Source organism: Pseudophryne corroboree, chromosome 4 (assembly GCF_028390025.1).
Source record: "Pseudophryne corroboree isolate aPseCor3 chromosome 4, aPseCor3.hap2, whole genome shotgun sequence".
Lineage (NCBI taxonomy): Eukaryota > Metazoa > Chordata > Amphibia > Anura > Myobatrachidae > Pseudophryne > Pseudophryne corroboree.
Window position 1 is genome coordinate 869577404 of NC_086447.1, and position 22653 is coordinate 869600056.

At 44.2% G+C, this 22653-nt stretch overlaps 1 protein-coding gene across 1 annotated transcript in view; it reads left to right on the plus strand.

The window, feature by feature from the left end:
- LOC134910569 (solute carrier family 22 member 7-like) overlaps positions 1-22653 on the plus strand; it is a 143128-nt gene that overhangs the window by 56242 nt on the left and 64233 nt on the right. Inside the window, exon 5 of the mRNA XM_063918760.1 lies at positions 21774-21897. Coding sequence (XP_063774830.1) covers positions 21774-21897 — 124 coding nt within the window. The remainder of the gene's footprint in view (positions 1-21773; positions 21898-22653) is intronic.

The following is a 22653-nucleotide window of genomic DNA, read 5'->3' on the forward strand; positions in this document are numbered from 1 at the left end:
TGCTCATTGTAATGTGGTATAAAATGAACTGGAAGGCATTATAATGTTACATAATGTGAAGTGGGGCACTGTAATGTGGCATAATATGAACTGGGGGCACTGCATGTCATGATGTGAATTGGGGGTGCTGTGCTGCATAATGTGTACTGGCAGCCCTACAATATTATATAATATGAACTAGGGGCACTGTGATGGTTCGGAAAATAAAGTAGGGCACTACTATTGGGCATAACATTAACTAAGGCACTACTATGGTTCAGAAAATGAACTAGGGCATTATTATGGAGAACAAATTAACAAATCCTGCGCAGAGATGTTTCTTTAGAAGCACTGAGACAGGAGCCCTTTCAAAATGTTGCTATGGGGCCAACAAAGTTCTGGCTACGCCCCTGGTACAGCCCATCCCCTAGTGTACATTCATGCATCTGATGTACAGCCCTTCCCCTGGTGTACAGCCCATCCCCTGGTGTACAGTCATGCATCTGATGTACAGCCCTTCCCCTGGTGTACAGCCCATCCCCTGGTGTACAGTCATGCATCTGATGTACAGCCCTTCCCCTGGTGTACAGCCCATCCCCTGGTGTACAGTCATGCATCTGATGTACAGCCCTTCCCATGGTGTACAGCCCTTACCCTGATGTATGGCCCTTTCCCAGGTGTACAGCCCATCCCCTGGTGTACAGCCCTTACCATTGTGTACACCCCTTACCCTGATGTACAGCCCATCCCCTGTTGTACAGAACCTTCCCCTGGTGTATAGCATTTCCCCAGTGTACAGCCCATCCCCTGGTGTACAGTCATGCATCTGATGTACAGCCCTTCCCCTGGTGTACAGCCCATCCCCTGGTGTACAGTCATGCATCTGATGTACAGCCCTTCCCATGGTGTACAGCCCTTACCCTCATGTATGGCCCTTTCCCAGGTGTACAGCCCATCCCCTGGTGTACAGCCCTTTCCATTGTGTACACCCCTTACCCTGATGTACAGCCCATCCCCTGTTGTACAGAACCTTCCCCTGGTGTATAGCATTTCCCCAGTGTACAGCCCATCCCCTGGTGTACAGCCCTTCCCCTGGTGTACAGGGCTCCACATTATTACATTCTGTTACTGAATCTGCCATCAACAGCTCACATGGTAAGGATTCCATAGCTTAACCACACTGCAGGACTGCAGCCCCCCCCCCCCCCAGGTAAAATCTGCCTTCCCAAATATTGTAGGTGAAGTCTGTGACACCTGCCAGATCAATTGCACTGGTGCAGGTGCCCAGGGCCGGTTGCCGACTCTCCTCTCTGGAAACAGGGGTAGCAGCAGCCCCCCTACATTTAGTAAGTATAGCCGCTGCTGGTGACATGTGAGAGAATTCCTAGAGTGATGTGTAGGACAATTAGGAGAGTGACTCGGGAGAGTGACGTGTGGGAGAGTCAGGAGAATTACGTGTGGAAGACTTTGGAGAGTGACGTTTGTGACAGTTAGGAGAGTAACTTCTGGGAGACTCAGGACAGTGATGTGTGTGAGAATCAGGAGAGTGGCGTGTGGGAGACTTTGGAGAGTGACGTGTGGGACAAGTAGAGCACGGGTGTAACGAGAACTTTGTGGGCTCCGTAACAACATTTACAAGGGGCCCCTGTGCTAATCTGCTAGAGAGACCTTTCCGCAGCAGTTATTCTATGCCCCATAATAGTGCCCTAGTTAATTTTCTGAAACACAGTAGTGCCTTGGTTAATGGTATGCCCAATAATAGTGCCCTACTTTATTTTATGACCCGTAGTAGTGCCCCAGTTCACATTATGTCACATTGCAGGGTTGTGAATACACATTACATCACACAGTACTTCCAATTCACATTATGACATAGTGTCCCCAGTTCATATTATGTCACATTACAGTGCCTCCATTTCATATTGTGCCACATTACAGTGCCCCAGTTCATATTATGTAACCTTATGATGTCTTCCAGCTCATTTAATACCACATTACAATGAGCAAGCCTGATTTCATAACTAGATGTATTTTAGGCCCCAAGGCAAAAGTGTGTGAAGGGCCCCTATGTACCACTCAACAGTGAAAATACACTGCTCAAAAAAATAAAGGGAACACTTAAACAACACAATGTAACTCCAAGTCAATCACACTTCTGTGAAATCAAACTGTCCACTTAGGAAGCAACACTGATTGACAATCAATTTCACATGCTGTTGTGCAAATGGAATAGACAACAGGTGGGAATTATAGGCAATTAGCAAGACACCCCAATAAAGGAGTTGTTCTGCAGGTGGTGACCACAGACCACTTCTCAGCTCCTATGCTTTCTGGCTGATGTTTTGGTCATTTTTGAAAGCTGGCGGTGCTTTCACTCTAGTGGTAGCATGAGACGGAGTCTACAACCCACACAAGTGGCTCAGGTAGTGCAGCTCATCCAGGATGGCACATCAATGCGAGCTGTGGCAAGAAGGCTTGCTGTGTCTGTCAGCGTAGTGTCCAGAGCATGGAGGTGCTACCAGGAGACAGGCCAGTACATCAGGAGAAGTGGAGGAGGCCGTAGGAGGGCAACAACCCAGCAGCAGGACCGCTACCTCCGCCTTTGTGCAAGGAGGAACAGGAGGAGCACTGCCAGAGCCCTGCAAAATGACCTCCAGCAAGCCACAAATGTGCATGTGTCTACTCAAACGATCAGAAACAGACTCCATGAGGGTGGTATGAGGGCCCGACGTCCACAGGTGGGGGTTGTGCTTACAGCCCAACACCGTGCAGGACGTTTGGCATTTGCCAGAGAACAGCAAGATTGGCAAATTCGCCACTGGCACCCTGTGCTCTTCACAGATGAAAGCAGGTTCTCACTGAGCACATGTGACAGACGTGACAGAGTCTGGAGACGCCAAGGAGAACGTTCTGCTGCCTGCAACATCCTCCAGCATGACCGGTTTGGCAGTGGGTCAGTAATGGTGTGGACAGGAAGCAGCCAAACAGACGTGCATAAAAACATACACTGGTTTTATTCATAAAATGAGACAAACATGAATACTGCAGCAACAAGGTAGGTGTTCGTCACAGCATGGATAACTTCAACGCGTTTCAAGGATTCTCTCCCCTTTGTCAAGAAGTGCTGTGAAGGTCCTGGCATTCCTGGATTTATCCTGAGGTGTTTTCGATCACATGACAAACTTGACCAATCCTGGATAATGTCCAATCTCATAAAAATGTGTAGCAGCTGATACGTCTATAAACACACACTAACGCTGCAGAATCCAAACTGAAGCATATTACATAAAAACAAATATCACAACGATACATATAAAAGTACATACATAAATAAAATGAATGCATTTCATGAACACTAAACAAATCTTCGGTCACGTGATTAGTATTCACCCGATAGATAAGTGGTCATAAAAACTCAGTTTATTCATGAAACAAAATTTAAATAGTTAATTGGACTCATATGTGAGAAAAAAAAACCTGTACGGGCTTAAACTGCTAATATCAAAGCGGGGAAAATAACCAACCCGATGGAAACTAAAAAACGTCACCAAAATGCCAGCCACACAAAATGTCCTAAAGCAAATAATCTAGTCAGGTGTGTGAATTAACTTAAACACACCTTTGTTACGTGGCATAGCGAGCCGGGGTAGCTGAGTCCGCTGTATCAGTTGTCCCGATCACGTGACCGGAGTTTTGACCAATAGCGGTATTCTACAATCGAAATGAATGAAAAAAGCCGACAGCTACATAATTATCTGAGACCTCACCATCAAAAGAGAGAGTTACAAATGTTCCCATAAACGTAACGCAACTATATTCTGAACATTGAGGTGTGAATGATCCTGAAGCAGAAAAGAATGATAAAAACAACAACAAAGCATATATAAATAGTTTGTGTAGTTTTTCAAGTACACAAACACAGCAAGATGAATGTAACTGAAATCCCCAATGGGGAGGTCTCATTTACATATATTTATTCAAAATACTTTTACCCAAAAGAGCAAACTCATGCATTATTTCCATGTTGGTAAATCACGGCTCCAGTAACAATAGGCAGGCATATGTAGAGGATGCATTTCTTTGGGGGGCCGCACAGCCCTCCATGTGCTCGCCAAAGGTAGCCTGACTGCCATTAGGTACCGAGATGAGATCCCCTTGTGAGACCATATGCTGGTGCGGTTGGTCCTGGGTTCCTCCTAATGCAAGACAATGCTAGACCTCATGTGGCTGGAGTGTGTCAGCAGTTCCTGCAAGACGAAGGCATTGATGCTATGGACTGGCCCGCCCGTTCCCCAGACCTGAATCCAATTGAGCACATCTGGGACATCATGTCTCGCTCCATCCACCAACGCCACGTTGCACCACAGACTGTCCAGGAGTTGGCGGACACTTTAGTCCAGGTCTGGGAGGAGATCCCTCAGGAGACCATCCGCCACCTCATCAGGAGCATGCCCAGGCATTGTAGGGAGGTCATACAGGCACGTGGAGGCCACACACACTACTGAGCCTCATTTTGACTTGTTTTAGGACATTACATCAAAGTTGGATCAGCCTGTAGTGTATTTTTCCACTTTAATTTTGAGTGTGACTCCAAATCCAGACCTCCATGGGTTAATAAATTAGATTTCCATTGATAATTTTTGTGTGATTTTGTTGTCAGCACATTCAACTATGTAAAGAACAAAGTATTTAATAAGAATATTTCATTCATTCAGATCTAGGATGTGTTATTTTAGTGTTCCCTTTATTTTTTTGAGCAGTGTATATATAATAATACTTTTCACTTTGATGGGGAAGTTGGGCCCCTCTCAGCTCTAGTGTGGGAGAATCAGGAGAGTGATGTGTGGGAGAATCAGGAGAGTGATGTGTGGGAGAATCAGGAAAGTGATGTGTGGGAGAATCAGGAGAGTGACCTGTGGAAGAATCAGGAGAGTGTCTTCTGGTAGACTCAGGAGAGTAGTGTGTGGGAGACTCAATAGAGTGATGTGTTGGAGAATCAGGAGAGTGACCTGTGGGAGAATCAAGAGAGTGTCTTCTGGGAGACTCAGGAGAGTGATGTGTGGGAGACTCAAGAGAGTGACGTGTTGGAGAATCAGGAGAGTGACCTGTGGGAGAATCAGCAGAGTGACCTGTGGGAGAATCAGGAGAGTGACCTGTGGGAGAATCAGGAGAGTGACCTGTGGGAGAATCAGGAGAGTGACCTATGGAAGAATCAGGAGAGTGACCTGTGGAAGAATCAGGAGAGTGTCTTCTGGAAGACTCAGGAGAGTAGTGTGTGGGGGACTCAAGAGAGTGATGTGTGGGAGAATCAGGAGATAGATGTGTGGGAGAATCAGGAGAGTGACCTGGGCGCCTGCCGCGGCACTAACTGTGGCTCCCTGCTTCCCCCTCCTATTTCTCCCCGAGTAACCCGCTCGGGGGGCGGAGTTTCACGGAATGACGCTGTTGCGTCGTTACGTCACGACGCAACCCCGTCACTCCGCAAAACTCCCCCCCCCGAGCGGAGTACAGAGGGGGATCCAAGTTAGGAAGAGGGAAAGGCCGGCGCGAGGAGCGACTGGTGAGGCGGGCCGAAGAGCGGTAATCGCCTCTGTAAGTATTCTCTCTCTCTCTCTCAATGTGTAAAATGGGGACACCTGCCGTAATGTGTGAAATGGGGAATCGTGCCTGCCGTAGTGTGGGGATTTAATGTATCAAGGGCATTGCGGTGTGTGGCATAATATGGTGCAGGGGTCATTACTGTGTGGGGCTTAATATGGTAGAAATTTTTTTTCCTGTGGTGGTCGTGATCTGTTGGAGCAGGGTCAAAAACTGGATTGTGAGGTAGTCTTTTCAGACGAGGCCACACCCATTTAGATGAGGCAACGCCCCCTTGCCGGGTGCGCGCGCACGTTTTTTTTTAATCTAGGTGTGTGGGGGGAGCACATTTTTTTAATGTCATGGGGGGGGGCGCATTTTTTAATCTCGCACTGGGAGCCAAATTGGCTAGAAACAGTCCTGCCTGTGGAACAATCAGGTGAGGGACCTGTGGAACAATCAGGAGAGTGTCTTCTAGGAGACTCAGGAGAGTAGTGTGTGGGAGACTCAAAAGAGTGATGTGTGGGAGAATCAGGAGAGAAATGTGTGGGAGAATCAGGAGAGTGACCTGTGGGAGAATCAGCAGAGTGACCTGTGGGAGAATCAGGATAGTGACCTGTGGGAGAATCAGGAGAGTGACCTGTGGGAGAATCAGGAGAGTGACCTGTGGAAGAATCAGGAGAGTGACCTGTGGAAGAATTAGGAGAGTGTCTTCTAGGAGACTCAGGAGAGTAGTGTGTGGGAGACTCAAGAGAGTGATGTGTGGGCGAATCAGGAGAGAGATGTGTGGGAGAATCAGGAGAGTGACCTGTGGGAGAATCAGCAGAGTGACCTGTGGGAGAATCAGGAGAGTGACCTGTGGAACAATCAGGTAAGGGACCTGTGGAAGAATTAGGAGAGTGTCTTCTAGGAGACTCAGGAGAGTAGTGTGTGGGAAACTCAAGAGAGTGATGTGTGGGCGAATCAGGAGAGAGATGTGTGGGAGAATCAGGAGAGTGACCTGTGGGAGAATCAGCAGAGTGACCTGTGGAAGAATCAGGAGAGTGACCTGTGGAAGAATCAGGAGTGTGTTGTCAAAGTCGGAAAAATATCATGCTACACGCTGCCATATATCCACTCTATGCGCGTGCCTGCTGCACGTGCACATTATCTCCCGTGCGTGCGGATACTCGCAGCCGCGTGATGGCGCCTCGGCCATGCGCTCGAGCGCGGGGTATGTGCATTTACGGTAGAGTTTGTGTGCGTCTAGCGGGCGACTCAATCGTTAAATAATAAAACCAAATAGTATGTTTTATAGATAATGTTCCCCTTAATAATGACTGTAAGTTTGTTTAATGTAAATGGTCGCTGGACAGAGGAATTCCTCTTTGTATGGTACGAAGGGTCAGACAGGGTTTGAACAGCTGTGTCTGGTACCTAACTAAAGAACATTTTATTAGAAACAATCCGGTGCTGGTTAGGTAAAGATTAATCGCTCCTGCGTATAGTTATGGCCATTAGTATTTTCTGGACATTTACTATATTTGCGATTCATTACCCATGCGGCGGGAATCTTCAGATTCCCTCCCACCTGAGCAGTTTGATATAGTCGCAGCCCACCTGTTCAAACTAACCTATGACCTTTTGTTATGATGCAGGGAGATATTCCTGTGTCCAATGAACAATGAGATTATAGGTCCCTTTGTAGTGTACTGTACGCAGTGTATATAAGATCAGCCAGCCTGGGCAGCTCTCTCACTCTCCACAAACGGTTTTCATATTGACTAACTTGGAGCTGGTACCAGAAAGCTGCGCAGCGATCATTCCCAGTGTGTGTAAGTAATTCTCTGTAATCAACTTGTTCTCTGTTTGTATTGGCCATTCTCTCTCTGTTATAGTATAAGTTTGTGACGCTATTGTATACTTCTGTCTAGATATTCTGTTAGAATTATATGTTAGCTTGTAGTGTATGACTTGTGAACTGTTTTCCCTTTTCGATATAACTAAAAGCTTGTTAGTAAAGGTGTTGGAACCTTAGCAAGGTATCGTGTGTTCATTACATTGCAGAGGGTAATAGGAACGTCTCGATCGATCAAAACAGCTTTAGTATTAACAAGGTTAAGCAGCGTTATATCGCTACAATATTTCAGTACAAGGTTTACAGTATAAGAGTATCCTTTCGGTGTGTTACATTCAAGGTTTACTGATTGTCATCCTGTGAGCGTCTGCGCCGCTCGTGATCTCCTCGTGGTCTCGAGCGTCCGCTACGCTGGTAGCGTAGCATTACGGTAGTCAACCGCCTATAGCGTGCTCGACACCACGCATTAAGCTGTGAACGAGCGTGTCGCATGTGCGTCTCGATCACGGCCGAGCGTATGCTACGCTAAGTGCGTACCCTTACGGTACCCCATACGCCAATTGCGTACTGTGTCTCTTACCCATTTATTGTGAATGTTATAAGATAAATAGTTAGCTTTATCAATTGGCGGCTTGTCCGTCCTCCACATATCCGCACTAGCGAATACAGACTTTATCTGTCAGCAAGGGCGGGAAGGCAGTATCCCTTTGTATCGGGATACAGTAGTGCTGGCTAGATAAGCGTCTGTTTCGCTACGTTGAAGGAGTGCTGGTGGAATCCGGAACCGGAGGTAAGAACAATACGCTATTGTCTTTTTAAAACTGTTTTATTTCTGTCTTGCGCATGCATACATCTGCATTTCTTTTCATTTGTGTATTTTCACATCACTCTCCTGGTTGCCATTTCATAATTAATAACGTGCTGAGAAAGATTTGTTGCTATTGGTAGTTAAAGAGTAAAAATAATACATTAAGAGGTCATTTGTAAAACACGCACGGCTTGCCTAAGATACAAGGAAGTTTGGTGTAGTGTTCGGTAGATGATTACAGTTAAAGATCATCTACATTGATATAAACGTGTTAATTGTATCTCTGTGGACATATCTGGCTGGCGTACACGTGTCTGTAACAAAAGGGTGAGACTAGCGTACGCGATGCAAGGGCCGACGCACGGAGCGTATATTACGCAACGGAGCGTCTGGGTACGCCCACATAATACAAATCACACGATAGTATTATTTTAAATAGGCGAAAAGGAGGCAACGCGATAATAGCGCAAGTCAATTTCAGTGTCCAAAATTTTAAGCTAATAGATCCTTCTCTAATTTGCGACTCATCTGGACTAGACTGTGTTACTGAATGAAAGGGATTTCTGCGCAGAAACAAAAGTAAAGTGTACATGAGGTGAAAGTGTGTGTATACATATATAAGTATTCTTTTTTTGATTGGAAAGTAGAAGTCGAGTTCTCGTGAGGACATTCACGTAAGTGACGGCGTGGTGGCTTGGGAGGCATCCCTTGTTAAACATATACAGGAGCATTAGAGTATAGCAGAGTAAAAGTCTACTGTAGACACAGACCAGGAGGTCCAGAGAGACAGACCAGGAGGTCTAGGTACAGCAGACTAGGAAGTCCGCTAGAAAAGAGGCACAACCCAGGGGGTTGGTGCAGTAGCCATATAGGCCATTAAGCTCCGGCTGAAGGAATTCGCAGCCGCAATTTTCGATTCCACTGGTCGTTCCGCACATAAGATTAGTTGCTTATGTGCAGTACGATTGTACCGCACGTAATTGTGTGCATTAGTTAGTAACTTGACCCAGTACCGTTTGCGTACGCTAGAGGGGTCATAAACGCTATTTGTACATTCTAACGTGATTTGTGAAATGTTTTTATTTTAAGGGAGGTTCGCTGGTCACTCAGGAATTCTCTAACAACCGATACTTGCTGGGGACGGGTAACCTACTCCCACAACGCCCCAGAAATAAAGGTTTATAGGGGCCCTAGGTTGGGTACAGCAGCTCTGAGTCAGTGATTGCAGTATTGGCCAACGTGGGCGAGAGTTTGTGAAGGTACTCGGTAAAGTTTCACCGTCGGCCTACCGGACATTTTGGTTTTTGTAAGGGTTCGCTGAAGACCCTGATTTGAAGGTCAGAGGTAGTGAAAGCAACACCTGCAAGGATGGGGGCCAGTTGTTCAGGTAGGGGGCGATCAACCATGGTTCCGGTTGATTTAGTAAACCGGCCAATAGGGTCGGCAAGGTATATCATGTGTATATCAGAGGTTTTGTGCGATGAATGGGTAAGAATGACTGTGCATGACGGGGAAAAGTTCCCACGGGTAGGCAGTTTTAGCCCAGATGTGTTACAAAATCTAAGGAGAAGGATATGTCTCATTAAATCTGCAAAGAGACGGATCAAACATTATGACTATTTACAGTTATGGCAACAGGAGGGTGAAATACAGAGAGGATTGGCTCAAGCGGGTGGATCTAACCCTATCAGGAAACTGATAGCTACCGCGCCACCGCCACCATACATAACGGGAGAGAAAGTGGTTACAGAGAATGACACACTGGTGTATGATAAACATGCACTTAGTAACTGTATAAATGTTAAGAATAATGTGACTAAGATTATTGATGCAAATACTAATCCGTGCAAGCTGTACCCTGTTTTAAACTTTCCCCAGGATTGTGACCAAGAGGATGAGCCAACAACAATATCGGCACTCTCTCTAGCAGCCACCATAGCAGAAACAACAGTGGGCACGACCCAACCCGTAAGATTAGTATCAAAGGCCCCTAGCGGAGGGACAGGTGAGGTCGTATCAACCGGTAAGTACGGCACTGTACATTATGCTGAAACCATTACACCACATGTTGTAGAATCTACTCAGAATGATGTTATTGAACTTAATCCTGTTAGGATAATTGCAGTGCCAAATGGGAAGACTGATACTTCAGGAACCACTCCCATCAGAAACATCGCCATGCACTGCCCCTTTTCCCGAACGGAATTAAGATCAATGGTGTCTGAATTCCCTGATCCTAGGAAAGATCTAGTTGCAAGCCAGAAGTACATTAGAGAGCTAGGACATACTGTAGAACCCAATAACAAAGATTGGCGGACATTGCTAAGGGCATGTTTACCCTCCAATGTCGACTCAGCGAGTTTTATAACTGACTGTAGACTACATGAAGAAGTACCCCTTACTGAGGAGTACAATCAAGATAATGTGAAAAGAATTAACTTGCAGCTGGGAGTATATTTCCCAGCAGTTGCTAAATGGAACAACATTTTCTCCATCAAGCAAAAGGAGGGAGAAACAGCGGATGATTATTTTCATCGGGCACTGCAGGAAATGGCTAAGTATACAGGGATAGAAGACATTAAAACAAATTTAAATCATAGAGAAGTAGCAGTATCTGTGTTAATGGATGGTTTAAAGGAAGTATTGAGGACGAGGGTACAGACCACCCAACCATGTTGGCGAGGTTTGTCGGTGGCTACTTTGAGAGAGGCCGCTATTGATCATGATCGGAATATCACCAGACACAGGGAGTCACAGAGTGATAAGTTAATGGCCGTAAGTATACAGGCCCTGACCACAAGGCCACCTCAGTATAAGTTTCAGACCCCTGTGAGTAAGTCAAATGTGGTAACTTGTTATTGCTGTCATAAGGAGGGACATTTTGCATGAGACTGTAAAAGTAAAAACATACAACACTCATACCAAACCCCTAGACAACGACATGACACACGAAATTGGGATCAAGGACCGCAGAGACGGAGTTATGAGCCGCATACAGGGGAAACAAGAAGGTATCCCCCAAGGAGAGACTGGCAAGTCTCCGACAGTTCCCATTTACCCCCTTCACAGGTAATAGCTGCCAGTGCGATACAGGGAGGTCACCACGCACCATAGGGGCGAGGCCACACCTGTAATCTGCAGCCAGTGAAATTGATTGCGAGCCTTGGAAGTGAACCCGAGGTCACAATTGATGTAGCTGGTAAATCTCTAAATTTCCTTGTAGATACGGGGGCGGCCAAGTCAGTGATAAATTCGACCGTGGGCATGAGAACCACTGGTAAAACAATTCCAGCAATGGGAGTAACAGGAGTAGTACGACAATACCCTTTAAGCAAACCGGCAGAGATTACGATAGGGCCTTTGCATACCAAGCATTCTTTTCTGCTGGCTGCATCGGCTCCGACTAATCTCCTAGGGAGAGATTTACTGTGCAAAATGGGATGTGTCATATACTGTACTCCTGAAGGTGTGTTCTTGGACATACCCGAAAACCACGCTCAGGAAGCGCAGGATATGCTAGACTCCCCAACAAGATTAATGTCACACACTGTTGTTGTAAATAGGTGTCCGTCCAAGGTAGAGGAAATGATTTCCCAGATACCGGAATCACTTTGGACCAAGGATGGACAAGACACTGGATTGATGGCAAACGTAGCCCCAGTAGTTGTGCAAGTAAAAGATGGTAGGATAGCTCCAAAAATCCCACAATATCCTCTGAAGTCAGAGGTGGAGTTAGGAGTTTTCCCTGTAATAGAGCGCTTGCTACAACAGGGCATTCTGGTAAGGACGTCCAGCACTGCAAATAGTCCCATCTTCCCTGTTAAAAAGAGTGGGGGGAGGGGTTACAGATTAGTGCAGGATCTAAGAGGGATCAATAAAATAGTTGAGAGTCAATTCCCCGTAGTGCCAAATCCAGCTGTCATCCTTATGCAAATCCCTCCCACTGCCAAATTTTTCACTGTAATTGACCTCTGCTCCGCTTTCTTCTCGGTACCTCTGCATCCTGACAGTCAATACTTATTCGCATTCACATACAGAGGAGTTCAATACACATGGACTCGTTTACCACAAGGTTTCATAGACAGTCCAAGTATTTTCTCACAGGCCCTGCATGATTGTTTACAGTCTTTCCAACCAGAGAGTGGATCAGTATTGATCCAGTACGTGGACGATTTACTACTGTGTTCAGATTCACTGGAAGCATCCGTGAGAGATACGAAACAGCTCCTGTTTCATCTTTCAGACACAGGACACAAGGTTTCCAAAGATAAGTTACAATTATGCCAGGCCCGGGTGAAGTATTTGGGACACTGTCTGACACAAGGACTGAGACACCTTACCGCTGATAGAATTCAAGCAATTCGTGACATGACCCTGCCACAAACCCAGCAACAGATTAGAACGTTTTTAGGAATGTGTGGGTATTGCCGTAACTGGATCCCAGGTTTTTCCATACTGGCCTTACCTTTGCAGGAGATGGTCTCATCAAGCAAACCTGATCGGATTTCGCACACAGACGAATCTGAGATGGCATTTGAGAGACTTAAACAGTGCCTAACGCAGGCACCAGCATTAGGTATGCCAGACTATGGGAAACCCTTTGAGCTGTACGGAACAGAGAGTGCTGGGTGCGCAGCAGGTGTCTTAACCCAGAAGCATGGTGATGCCAGCAAGCCGGTAGCCTACTATAGCGCTCAGCTAGATACGGTAGCGCGATCCCGCCCCACATGCTTGCGAAGCGTTGCAGCAATAGCATTGCTAGTCACAAAAAGCGAAGATGTAGTGCTAGGACACAACCTCACAATTCATACACCACATGCAGTGTCAGCCTTACTGAATTCTGCCCAAACCAGACACGTCTCATCAGCACGGTTTACAAGGTGGGAATTGGCATTAATGGCCCCCATAAACATCACCATAAAGAGATGCAGCGCACTAAATCCTGCAACATATCTTCCAGGTGTGCCTGGACAGTCACAAAGGGTGGAGGATGAGAGTGATGGTAAGGGAGGATTTAGTGGGGACAGCGACACACATAATTGTATGGAATATTTGACCCAAAATTTCACGGCAAGGCCTGACATCAGTGACAACCCACTGGAAGATGTAGATTTTACCTTCTACACTGACGGTAGTTGTCACAGACAGACGGACTCGGGAGACTTCTGTACTGGATACGCAGTCGTAGATGACCAAGGTACCATAGAAGCAGAACCGCTAGGCCCACCTCACTCAGCACAAGTTGCTGAACTGGTTGCCCTAACCAGAGCATGTGAATTGGCTAAGGGCAAATCAGCCAATATTTACACAGATTCTAGGTAAGCCTTCGGAGTAGTCCATGATTTCGGAGCCCTATGGCGCCTCAGAAATTTCATGACGGCAGCTGGCACACCTGTAGCGCATGCAGCCCACATCAAAAGACTTCTAACAGCGATACAGGAGCCCGACAGAGTGGCTGTTATCAAATGTAAAGCTCACACATATAGCCAAGACCCGGTATCACTTGGTAACAGCCGAGCAGACGAAGCTGCCAAATCAGCAGCCGGTACCCCCATACAGACAGACACCACACAGTTGATGGTATTTAATACTGTAAACACACAGAAATTGTGTGAAATGCAAAATTTGTGTTCCCCACAGGAAAAGGCAGTTTGGAGGTCAAAAGGATATGGCCAGGAGTCCTCAGGACTCTGGACAGATGGACAGGGTAAGCCAGTGGCACCCAGAGCATACCTTCCAAGTCTAGCGGAAGCAGCACATGGGCTGACTCATCTAGGCAAAGAAGGGATGTGTAAGCTAGTAAGAGCTTATTGGTGCGCCCCAGGATTTTCTTCCCATGCGGGTAAAAGAGCGATGACATGTCTCATCTGCTTGAGGAAGAATATCGGAAAGGCAATACCGACAGAGCCATCCCATATCCCTCCGACAGATGGTCCTTTCCAGGTAATACAGATTGATTTCATACAATTACCACCTTGTAGAAATTTAAAGTATGTATTGGTCTGTATTGATGTGTTCTCAAATTGGGTTGAAGCATTTCCCGCGGCCACAAATACCGCTGTATTTACTGCAAAGAAAATTGTGCAGGAATTTGTGTGTAGGTACGGTATCCCTAGAATAATTGAAAGTGATAGGGGTACCCATTTCACAGGTGAAGTCTTTCAAACAATGTGTAAGTTGATGGGAATTAATAGTAAGCTGCATACTCCGTACCGCCCCCAGGCGAGCGCGAAGGTGGAAAGAGTAAACAGCACTATTAAAAAATAAATTGAGCAAGGTAATGACTGAAACAGGACTGTTATGGCCTGAAGCTTTGCCAATCGTACTATACAGCATCAGAACCACTCCCAGGTCCCCTCTTAATCTGTCTCCTTTTGAAATTCTGTTTGGTCGACAACCCCATGTTATGATTAACCCCCAGGATGATTTGAAATGTAACAATGAAGTAACCGTAAAGTACTTGGTTAAGATGAGTAAGCAATTGAGGAATCAGAATGATAATCTAAAGTTGGTGATTCCTGATTTGCCAGACAGTAATTGTCATGACATTGAACCTGGGGATTATGTAATGATACGGAATTTCCTACGCTCAGGTTGCCTTATTGACAGATGGGAAGGACCATATCAAGTCTTATTGACCAGCACAACTGCTTTGAAGGTTGCCGAGAAAGAGACTTGGGTCCATACGTCTCATTGTAAAAAGGTTGTTGATCCAGAGAGGTCCCGTAATAAAGAACAGACGGTAGAGGTTGTATCACTAGAGTGTCTGTTCAGGGAGGATTGAGACGACACCTGAGCGCTGAGAATAACAAGACCGGAAGCTTGTCGAGCCAGATTTCTTTTTCCCATTTGTTATTTTCTCCAGTTCCCACCTCCCTCCTATTTCCTTTCCCCCTTCTTATTTTTCTCCTTTTACTCCTCTAAGATGGACTTGCCCCAAGAGACTGTGATCCGGATTTTCCTGTTAACCATGATGTTGACCAGAGCAGTCTGTTTCGGTGAGAGTACCATGGAGGTCGAGAAAGGATCGGGAATGGGTTCTGATGACCAGGATGCAGGCGTAGATTTCCAAGAACAACATCATCACCGAGTAAAGGCGAGTATCAGAAAACGATCTGGTAGCATTGACAATAGAAGGAATTGTGAAGGATTGTTAGCTGAAGAGAACTGCATCTGTAGGCATTGTGACAATATAGTTGAGGATGGGTGCATAAAGAAATGTCAGTCCAGTTTTAATGTCCACATGGAACGGCATCCATTGAGTGACTATCACTTCTTAGTGGGTAAAGTGTTAAATCAGACAGACTGTTGGGTATGCTCTCAAGTACCTCAAGGCCATAGCAAATCAGGACTAGTACCATTCCCATTAACTGTAGGATAGGTACTTGAGCTAAGTGGTGGGAGGCCGGTGGACAAGAGGTTTAATATCTCTAGTCCTCCTAGTTTGAAGCTCCACCAATATCATGTGGATAGGTCTTTAGTATGCTTTAACATTTCCAATCCCCGAAAGCCGGGAAATTGGGAAGTGTCATGGAGTAATCAAACCATGACCTTTTCATACAGACCCGACAGAATGCCCATAGACACAGAACTTATACGCCAGATAGCCGACCATAGGAAATTTTTCCGGTATAGGTACACCTTAGGAAGTAGGACCATGCGAGTTGGAGAAGTATCACCAGGATACTGTGCACAGATCGTACAAACTGATACGTGTACTAAACAGATGGGAGAATTAGGGTTAGGAGATTTCACATGGAAAATTTGTAACATGATAATGTCATACTCCGTCCCATATGTTCTCCCCGATGATGCATATTTCATATGCGGGAGGAAGGCGTATAAGTGGCTTGCCCCAAACTCAGAGGGATTGTGCTATATTGGAAAAGTACTGCCTGAAGTAATGACTGTAACCCATAACAAAATGAAAGATATTCACCGCAGTGCCCAAGCTCCTTATACTCACACTCATTACGAGCACATCGTTAAACAGCACCTGATAGAGAGAACAGAGCATCCGGCCTCTGACCTGATCCATGAATCCACCGGGATTCAATTCCTACTCGCGTTAGATATCACTCGTACCGCCAGAGGAGTGATAAATTATAGATATATATCTGCGCTTGCAAATTTATTAGACAATATCATCGAAATAAACCTAGAGTTTTAATCCTGCACCAGACAAGAAAAAATATATTAAGCATAAATATAAGTAATTTAAAGTGGAAACCAGCTAGTATACATCAAAAGGCAAATCCTAGATAAATATTTGGGCTGGAGGTGCTCCTGGAATTAATGAAGAAACTTCACATAAACACTACTTTTGGGGACTAACCCCATAGGAAATTCCTTTTTGGAGCACTCTTTTAATGAAATAATTGTAAAGTTAATGAATAAAGATATGATTTTTGAAGTTAAAACGTAACTTTTATTTCTTACCAAGATAATATAAATGGGGAAAAGGAAATAATGAATATCTATTTATACGTGATAGTATCCCCTATCATGAAAAAACTAATACACAGATAAATTCCGTTCCTAACATGGAGCGGTTAGAATCACAGCTATCCACCCGAGTTAAAATACTGGATGCGTACCCCGATGTGACCTAAATGGCATAAGTTCTGATTCGCATTAGCTAGACTATTACGAAGTCTTAGAACTTACTACATAGTAGTGCATAATGACATTACTGCAATATTACAAACTTACATTCCTTGTGGACTCTCAGTCACATAAAATGAACAGTTACGGAATGTTAGAGCTTACTACACAGCAGTGTATAACAATATGTGTACAATATTGCCGGCTAACTTTCTTCGTGAGTATAATACACATAAATACTTAAATTAAATTAACTTATGTGAGCTACTAAGCAAGCAAAAGATCATCTATGTTGCTCCGCTATTATTCTGAAAGAGGAGAATGATCTTAAATAAGTTTATATACGGCAAAACATAACGTGTTGGTAAATACAATCAAAAGGGCAGACACCACTACATGATCCTATATTGCTGGAATCACAATTATTTCACAAATCGAGCTAGTGTGGTTAGTTCGTATACTAGCAAGTGCAGCGTCCTCCTGCAGAGAGGAGCTGTGTAAAGAATTAAGAGCACATCGGCTATCAGCTGGACGTACGTTTCACCTTCTGGGCTTGATCACCAGCCTGCCGTTACATCCCTGTGATCGCTTATTTAAGGCGTCACAGATCCATTCAGCTGACAATGTTTAGATTAAATTGGGGGAAAGATCTCGTCCCCTGTGATTATTGCTGTGTAGTTCTGTCATTATCACATCTGTAGCAAAAGTTCTCAAACTCAGTCCTTGGAACTACGAACAGTTCATGTTTTCTGGGGCTCCTTGAGGTGTACTTACCCCGACAGTGCATTACTGTCTGTCTCTATTAGCACAACAATTAAGAAATATACCACAAACAAAGAAAAAATTGTTTTGCTTCTTGTGTGCATATAAGACACCCCGCTGTGGGTTGAAAAATGATGGAAGTATGCATTATTGCCTGTCCCCATGTACATAATAGTTGAAGGTGGACAAGTTTAAAAGGCTGTTAAACCTTTGTATATGATACATCCTGCTACGAGCTTAAAGTTATAGGATCATGTAGTGGTGTCTGCCCTTTTGATTGTATTTACCAACACGTTATGTTTTGCCGTATATAAACTTATTTAAGATCATTCTTCTCTTTCAGAATAATAGCGGAGCAACATAGATGATCTGTTGCTTGCTTAGTAGCTCACATAAGTTAATTTAATTTAAGTATTTATGTGTATTATACTCACGAAGAAAGTTAGCCGGCAATATTGTACACATATTGTTATACACTGCTGTGTAGTAAGCTCTAACATTCCGTAACTGTTCATTTTATGTGACTGAGAGTCCACAAGGAATGTAAGTTTGTAATATTGCAGTAATGTCATTATGCACTACTATGTAGTAAGTTCTAAGACTTCGTAATAGTCTAGCTAATGCGAATCAGAACTTATGCCATTTAGGTCACATCGGGGTACGCATCCAGTATTTTAACTTGGGTGGATAGCTGTGATTCTAACCGCTCCATGTTAGGAACGGAATTTATCTGTGTATTAGTTTTTTCATGATAGGGGATACTATCACGTATAAATAGATATTCATTATTTCCTTTTCCCCATTTATATTATCTTGGTAAGAAATAAAAGTTACGTTTTAACTTCAAAAATCATATCTTTATTCATTAACTTTACAATTATTTAATTAAAAGAGTGCTCCAAAAAGGAATTTCCTATGGGGTTAGTCCCCAAAAGTAGTGTTTAATATCACCGAAATGTATGACGACACATTCAGGTACACTGGGAAAGAGTTACAAGCCTACAAAACAGAACTGGTTCAGCATAGGATGATTCTCAATTACCTCACAGCTGTGACAGGCAGGTATTGTGTTACCCTAGCAACTCAATATGGAATCAAGTGCTGCACGTACATTACAAACAGCACGGAGGACCCAGCCGAGGTCATAGACCAAAAGATGGATGACATTTTACAATTAAAGTGGGAGTTTCGAAGGAAACACAATCTCACACTCGCTGCTGTGGGTAATGAGCTGACCAGTTGGGTGTCATGGTTGAACCCACAAAATTGGTTCTCGGGCTTAGGAGAATGGGCCCAAGGTATTATTATGGATGTAGGGAAATTTCTTTTGTGTATTCTGGGAGTCGTCATATTGGTTGGCCTGATATTTAGATGCGTTCGGGTTTTAGCGAAGCGTACAAGTAATACCAGGGTGATGAGTCTAAGGAGCGAGGACACTGTACTAACAACGACTAATTTGATGTATGACCCAACGATAGAGACAATGTTGTGATGGAAATGTGATTCCACGGTCCGTTTCTTTCACCCGTTTCTCCTTTGTTTTCCTCCAAGGTACAAAGACATCCGCTTGGAAGAAAAATTTGACAACCTCTCTTATACAGACCATTGATGAACTATGCTACAAGCCCCATTTTCCCTAGAGACTTTAAAATTTTACGATAGCCCAAATATTTTAGTGACTAACTTTCTGGACAATGGAAAAACTTTTGCCGTCATTTATAGCAAAAGCATCAGGAGACTACAGTCAACATGTACATCGAGACAAGACACAAGACAAGACCTCAATCGGCAAATGTATATTAAACTCACATAGTTTATGACTGCATTTACCATAATTGCTTCTTATCTTCATTTCTACAACCTTCAAGTAATGACACACATAGTCAATAGGGAATATAGGCACAGATATCAGCACTCACATATCTCCCCATTCATGTATCATCAACTAAAATGTGCTCCCCCATTTTGTTACAACTAAAAGCCGAAAAGAGCTCGGTAAAGTTTGACAGCCCATCCACAGACCCGTAATACGGGATAAGAAGGAATTCAAATGTATACTTCGCAATACCTCGAAGCTTGATCTAAAACACGTACGGCACGATGATACATGACCCCTTAAACATGGATTCATACACACATGCTTCTACTATCTCACTAGGTCATACCTTTTTTTCCCACCTGATCCTCTCCTCCCTTTACCCAATCATAAAATGGTATTTACATTATGACATATATTTTTTTCTTTTTGAACTGTTTTAGGAAGTGGCAGTTATTGATGACTGCCAAAGGGTGGACTGTCAAAGTCAGAAAAATATCATGCTACACGCTGCCATATATCCACTCTATGCGCGTGCCTGCTGCACGTGCACATTATCTCCCGTGCGTGCGGATACTCGCAGCTGCGTGATGGCGCCTCGGCCATTCGCTCGAGCGCGTGGTATGTGCATTTACGGTAGAGTTTGTGTGCGTCTAGCGGGCGACTCAATCGTTAAATAATAAAACCAAATAGTATGTTTTATAGATAATGTTCCCCTTAATAATGACTGTAAGTTTGTTTAATGTAAATGGTCGCTGGACAGAGGAATTCCTCTTTGTATGGTACGAAGGGTCAGACAGGGTTTGAACAGCTGTGTCTGGTACCTAACTAAAGAACATTTTATTAGAAACAATCCGGTGATGGTTAGGTAAAGATGAATCGCTCCTGCGTATAGTTATGGCCATTAGTATTTTCTGGACATTTACTATATTTGCGATTCATTACCCATGCGGCGGGAATCTTCAGATTCCCTCCCACCTGAGCAGTTTGATATAGTCGCAGCCCACCTGTTCAAACTAACCTATGACCTTTTGTTATGATGCAGGGAGACATTCCTGTGTCCAATGAACAATGAGATTATAGGTCCCTTTGTAGTGTACTGTACGCAGTGTATATAAGATCAGCCAGCCTGGGCAGCTCTCTCACTCTCCACAAACGGTTTTCATATTGACTAACTTGGAGCTGGTACCAGAAAGCTGCGCAGCGATCATTCCCAGTGTGTGTAAGTAATTCTCTGTAATCAACTTGTTCTCTGTTTGTATTGGCCATTCTCTCTCTCTCTGTTATAGTATAAGTTTGTGACGCTATTGTATATTTCTGTCTAGATATTCTGTTAGAATTATATGTTAGCTTGTAGTGTATGACTTGTGAACTGTTTTCCCTTTTCGATATAACTAAAAGCTTGTTAGTAAAGGTGTTGGAACCTTAGCAAGGTATCGTGTGTTCATTACATTGCAGAGGGTAATAGGAGCGTCTCGATCGCTCAAAACAGCTTTAGTATTAACAAGGTTAAGCAGCGTTATATCGCTACAATATTTCAGTACAAGGTTTACAGTATAAGAGTATCCTTTCGGTGTGTTACATTCAAGGTTTACTGATTGTCATCCTGTGAGCGTCTGCGCCGCTCGTGATCTCCTCGTGGTCTCGAGCGTCCGCTACGCTGGAAGCGTAGCATTACGGTAGTCAACCGCCTATAGCGTGCTCGACACCACGCATTAAGCTGTGAACGAGCGTGTCGCATGTGCGTCTCGATCACGGCCGAGCGTATGCTACGCTAAGTGCGTACCCTTACGGTACCCCATACGCCAATTGCGTACTGTGTCTCTTACCCATTTATTGTGAATGTTATAAGATAAATAGTTAGCTTTATCAGTGTCTTCTGGGAGACTCAGGAGAGTAGTGTGTGGGAGACTCAAGAGAGTGACATGTTGGAGAATCAGGAGAGTGACCTGTGGGAAAATCAGGAGAGTGACCTGTGGAAGAATCAGGAGAGTGACGTGTTGGAGAATCAGGAGAGTGACCTGTGGGAGAATCAGGAGAGTAACCTGTGGGAGAATCAGGAGAGTGACCTGTGGGAGAATCAGGAGAGTAACTTGTGGGAGAATTGGGAGAGTGACGTGTGGGAGAATCAGGAGAGTGACGTGTGGGATAATGAGGAGAGTGACCTGTGGGAGAATCAGGAGAGTGACATGTGGGAGAGTCACGAGAGAAATGTGTTGATCCAAAGACATTTTCCATGAACTCTGCTGCTCACATCTGTTTACTCAACCTTAAAGACAGACTGACAAACACAAACATCCAGGGGACAAACACACAGACATTACAAGTAAATTCAGCTGTTATGGTAGTGTATTAAGGAAACTTAGAAGTAAAACAGGGCTTCTTCACAGGTGGGTTCCTGAGTCTGCTCGTTGGCTCCTCACCAAGCAAGACTCCATCGAAGCCCACAAGTACCTGTCCAGGTGTGCAGAAATGAACAAGAGGCCAGGTTTCAGCCATAAGATAACTCCAGAGGTAAAATGCGTCCCTGAAGAAACATCAGAGGGGGCTCTTCACAAAATGGGGGTGTACTGAGACAGAGGCTGCAGGTGGAAGCAGGAAATAATTATGGTAATGAGTAGAAGTTGACATAATAAAAAAAGAAATTCCAAGTAAATCAAAGTGTCATTGTGTACACTCTAGGGTAAGCTGTGTTAAATCTCCATTATTATATTATTATTATTATTATTATTATTATCCTTTATTTATATGGCTCCACAAGGGTTCTGCAGCGCCCAATTACAGAGTACATAAACAAATAATCAAACAGGAAAGCAGCAACTTACACTATGAAGAAGAATTGGGGTGTCCATGACTGACGTGATCAGATGCTATGTACTTATGTAGGACTTAAGCTAAATACATACTATACATTTATTGGGCCAATTTGCCAATAATCGGGAGATCGGCCAAATTTTATTGCATACTGTGTACGAAGGATCGCTTCAGCTGTAAATTTGGAAAATCTTGTCCACAAACACGAACGATTGAGTTTACGATCTGTCATTCCAAAGCAAAAAATCTCACCCACAATCTCTACATATTGGCCATTGCATACTTAGCGTTACATGCCTGATGATACGGAAATTCCAACTTAATTAACTATTGCATTCAACTGGGCTGAATTAAGGCTCTTCCTCAAAACATAAGTTCACTAATTTAGCTCAGGTAACTTTAATAGTTAATTAAGTGGAAATTTCAGAAGCATTTATGGGGTGGAAACAGTCATTT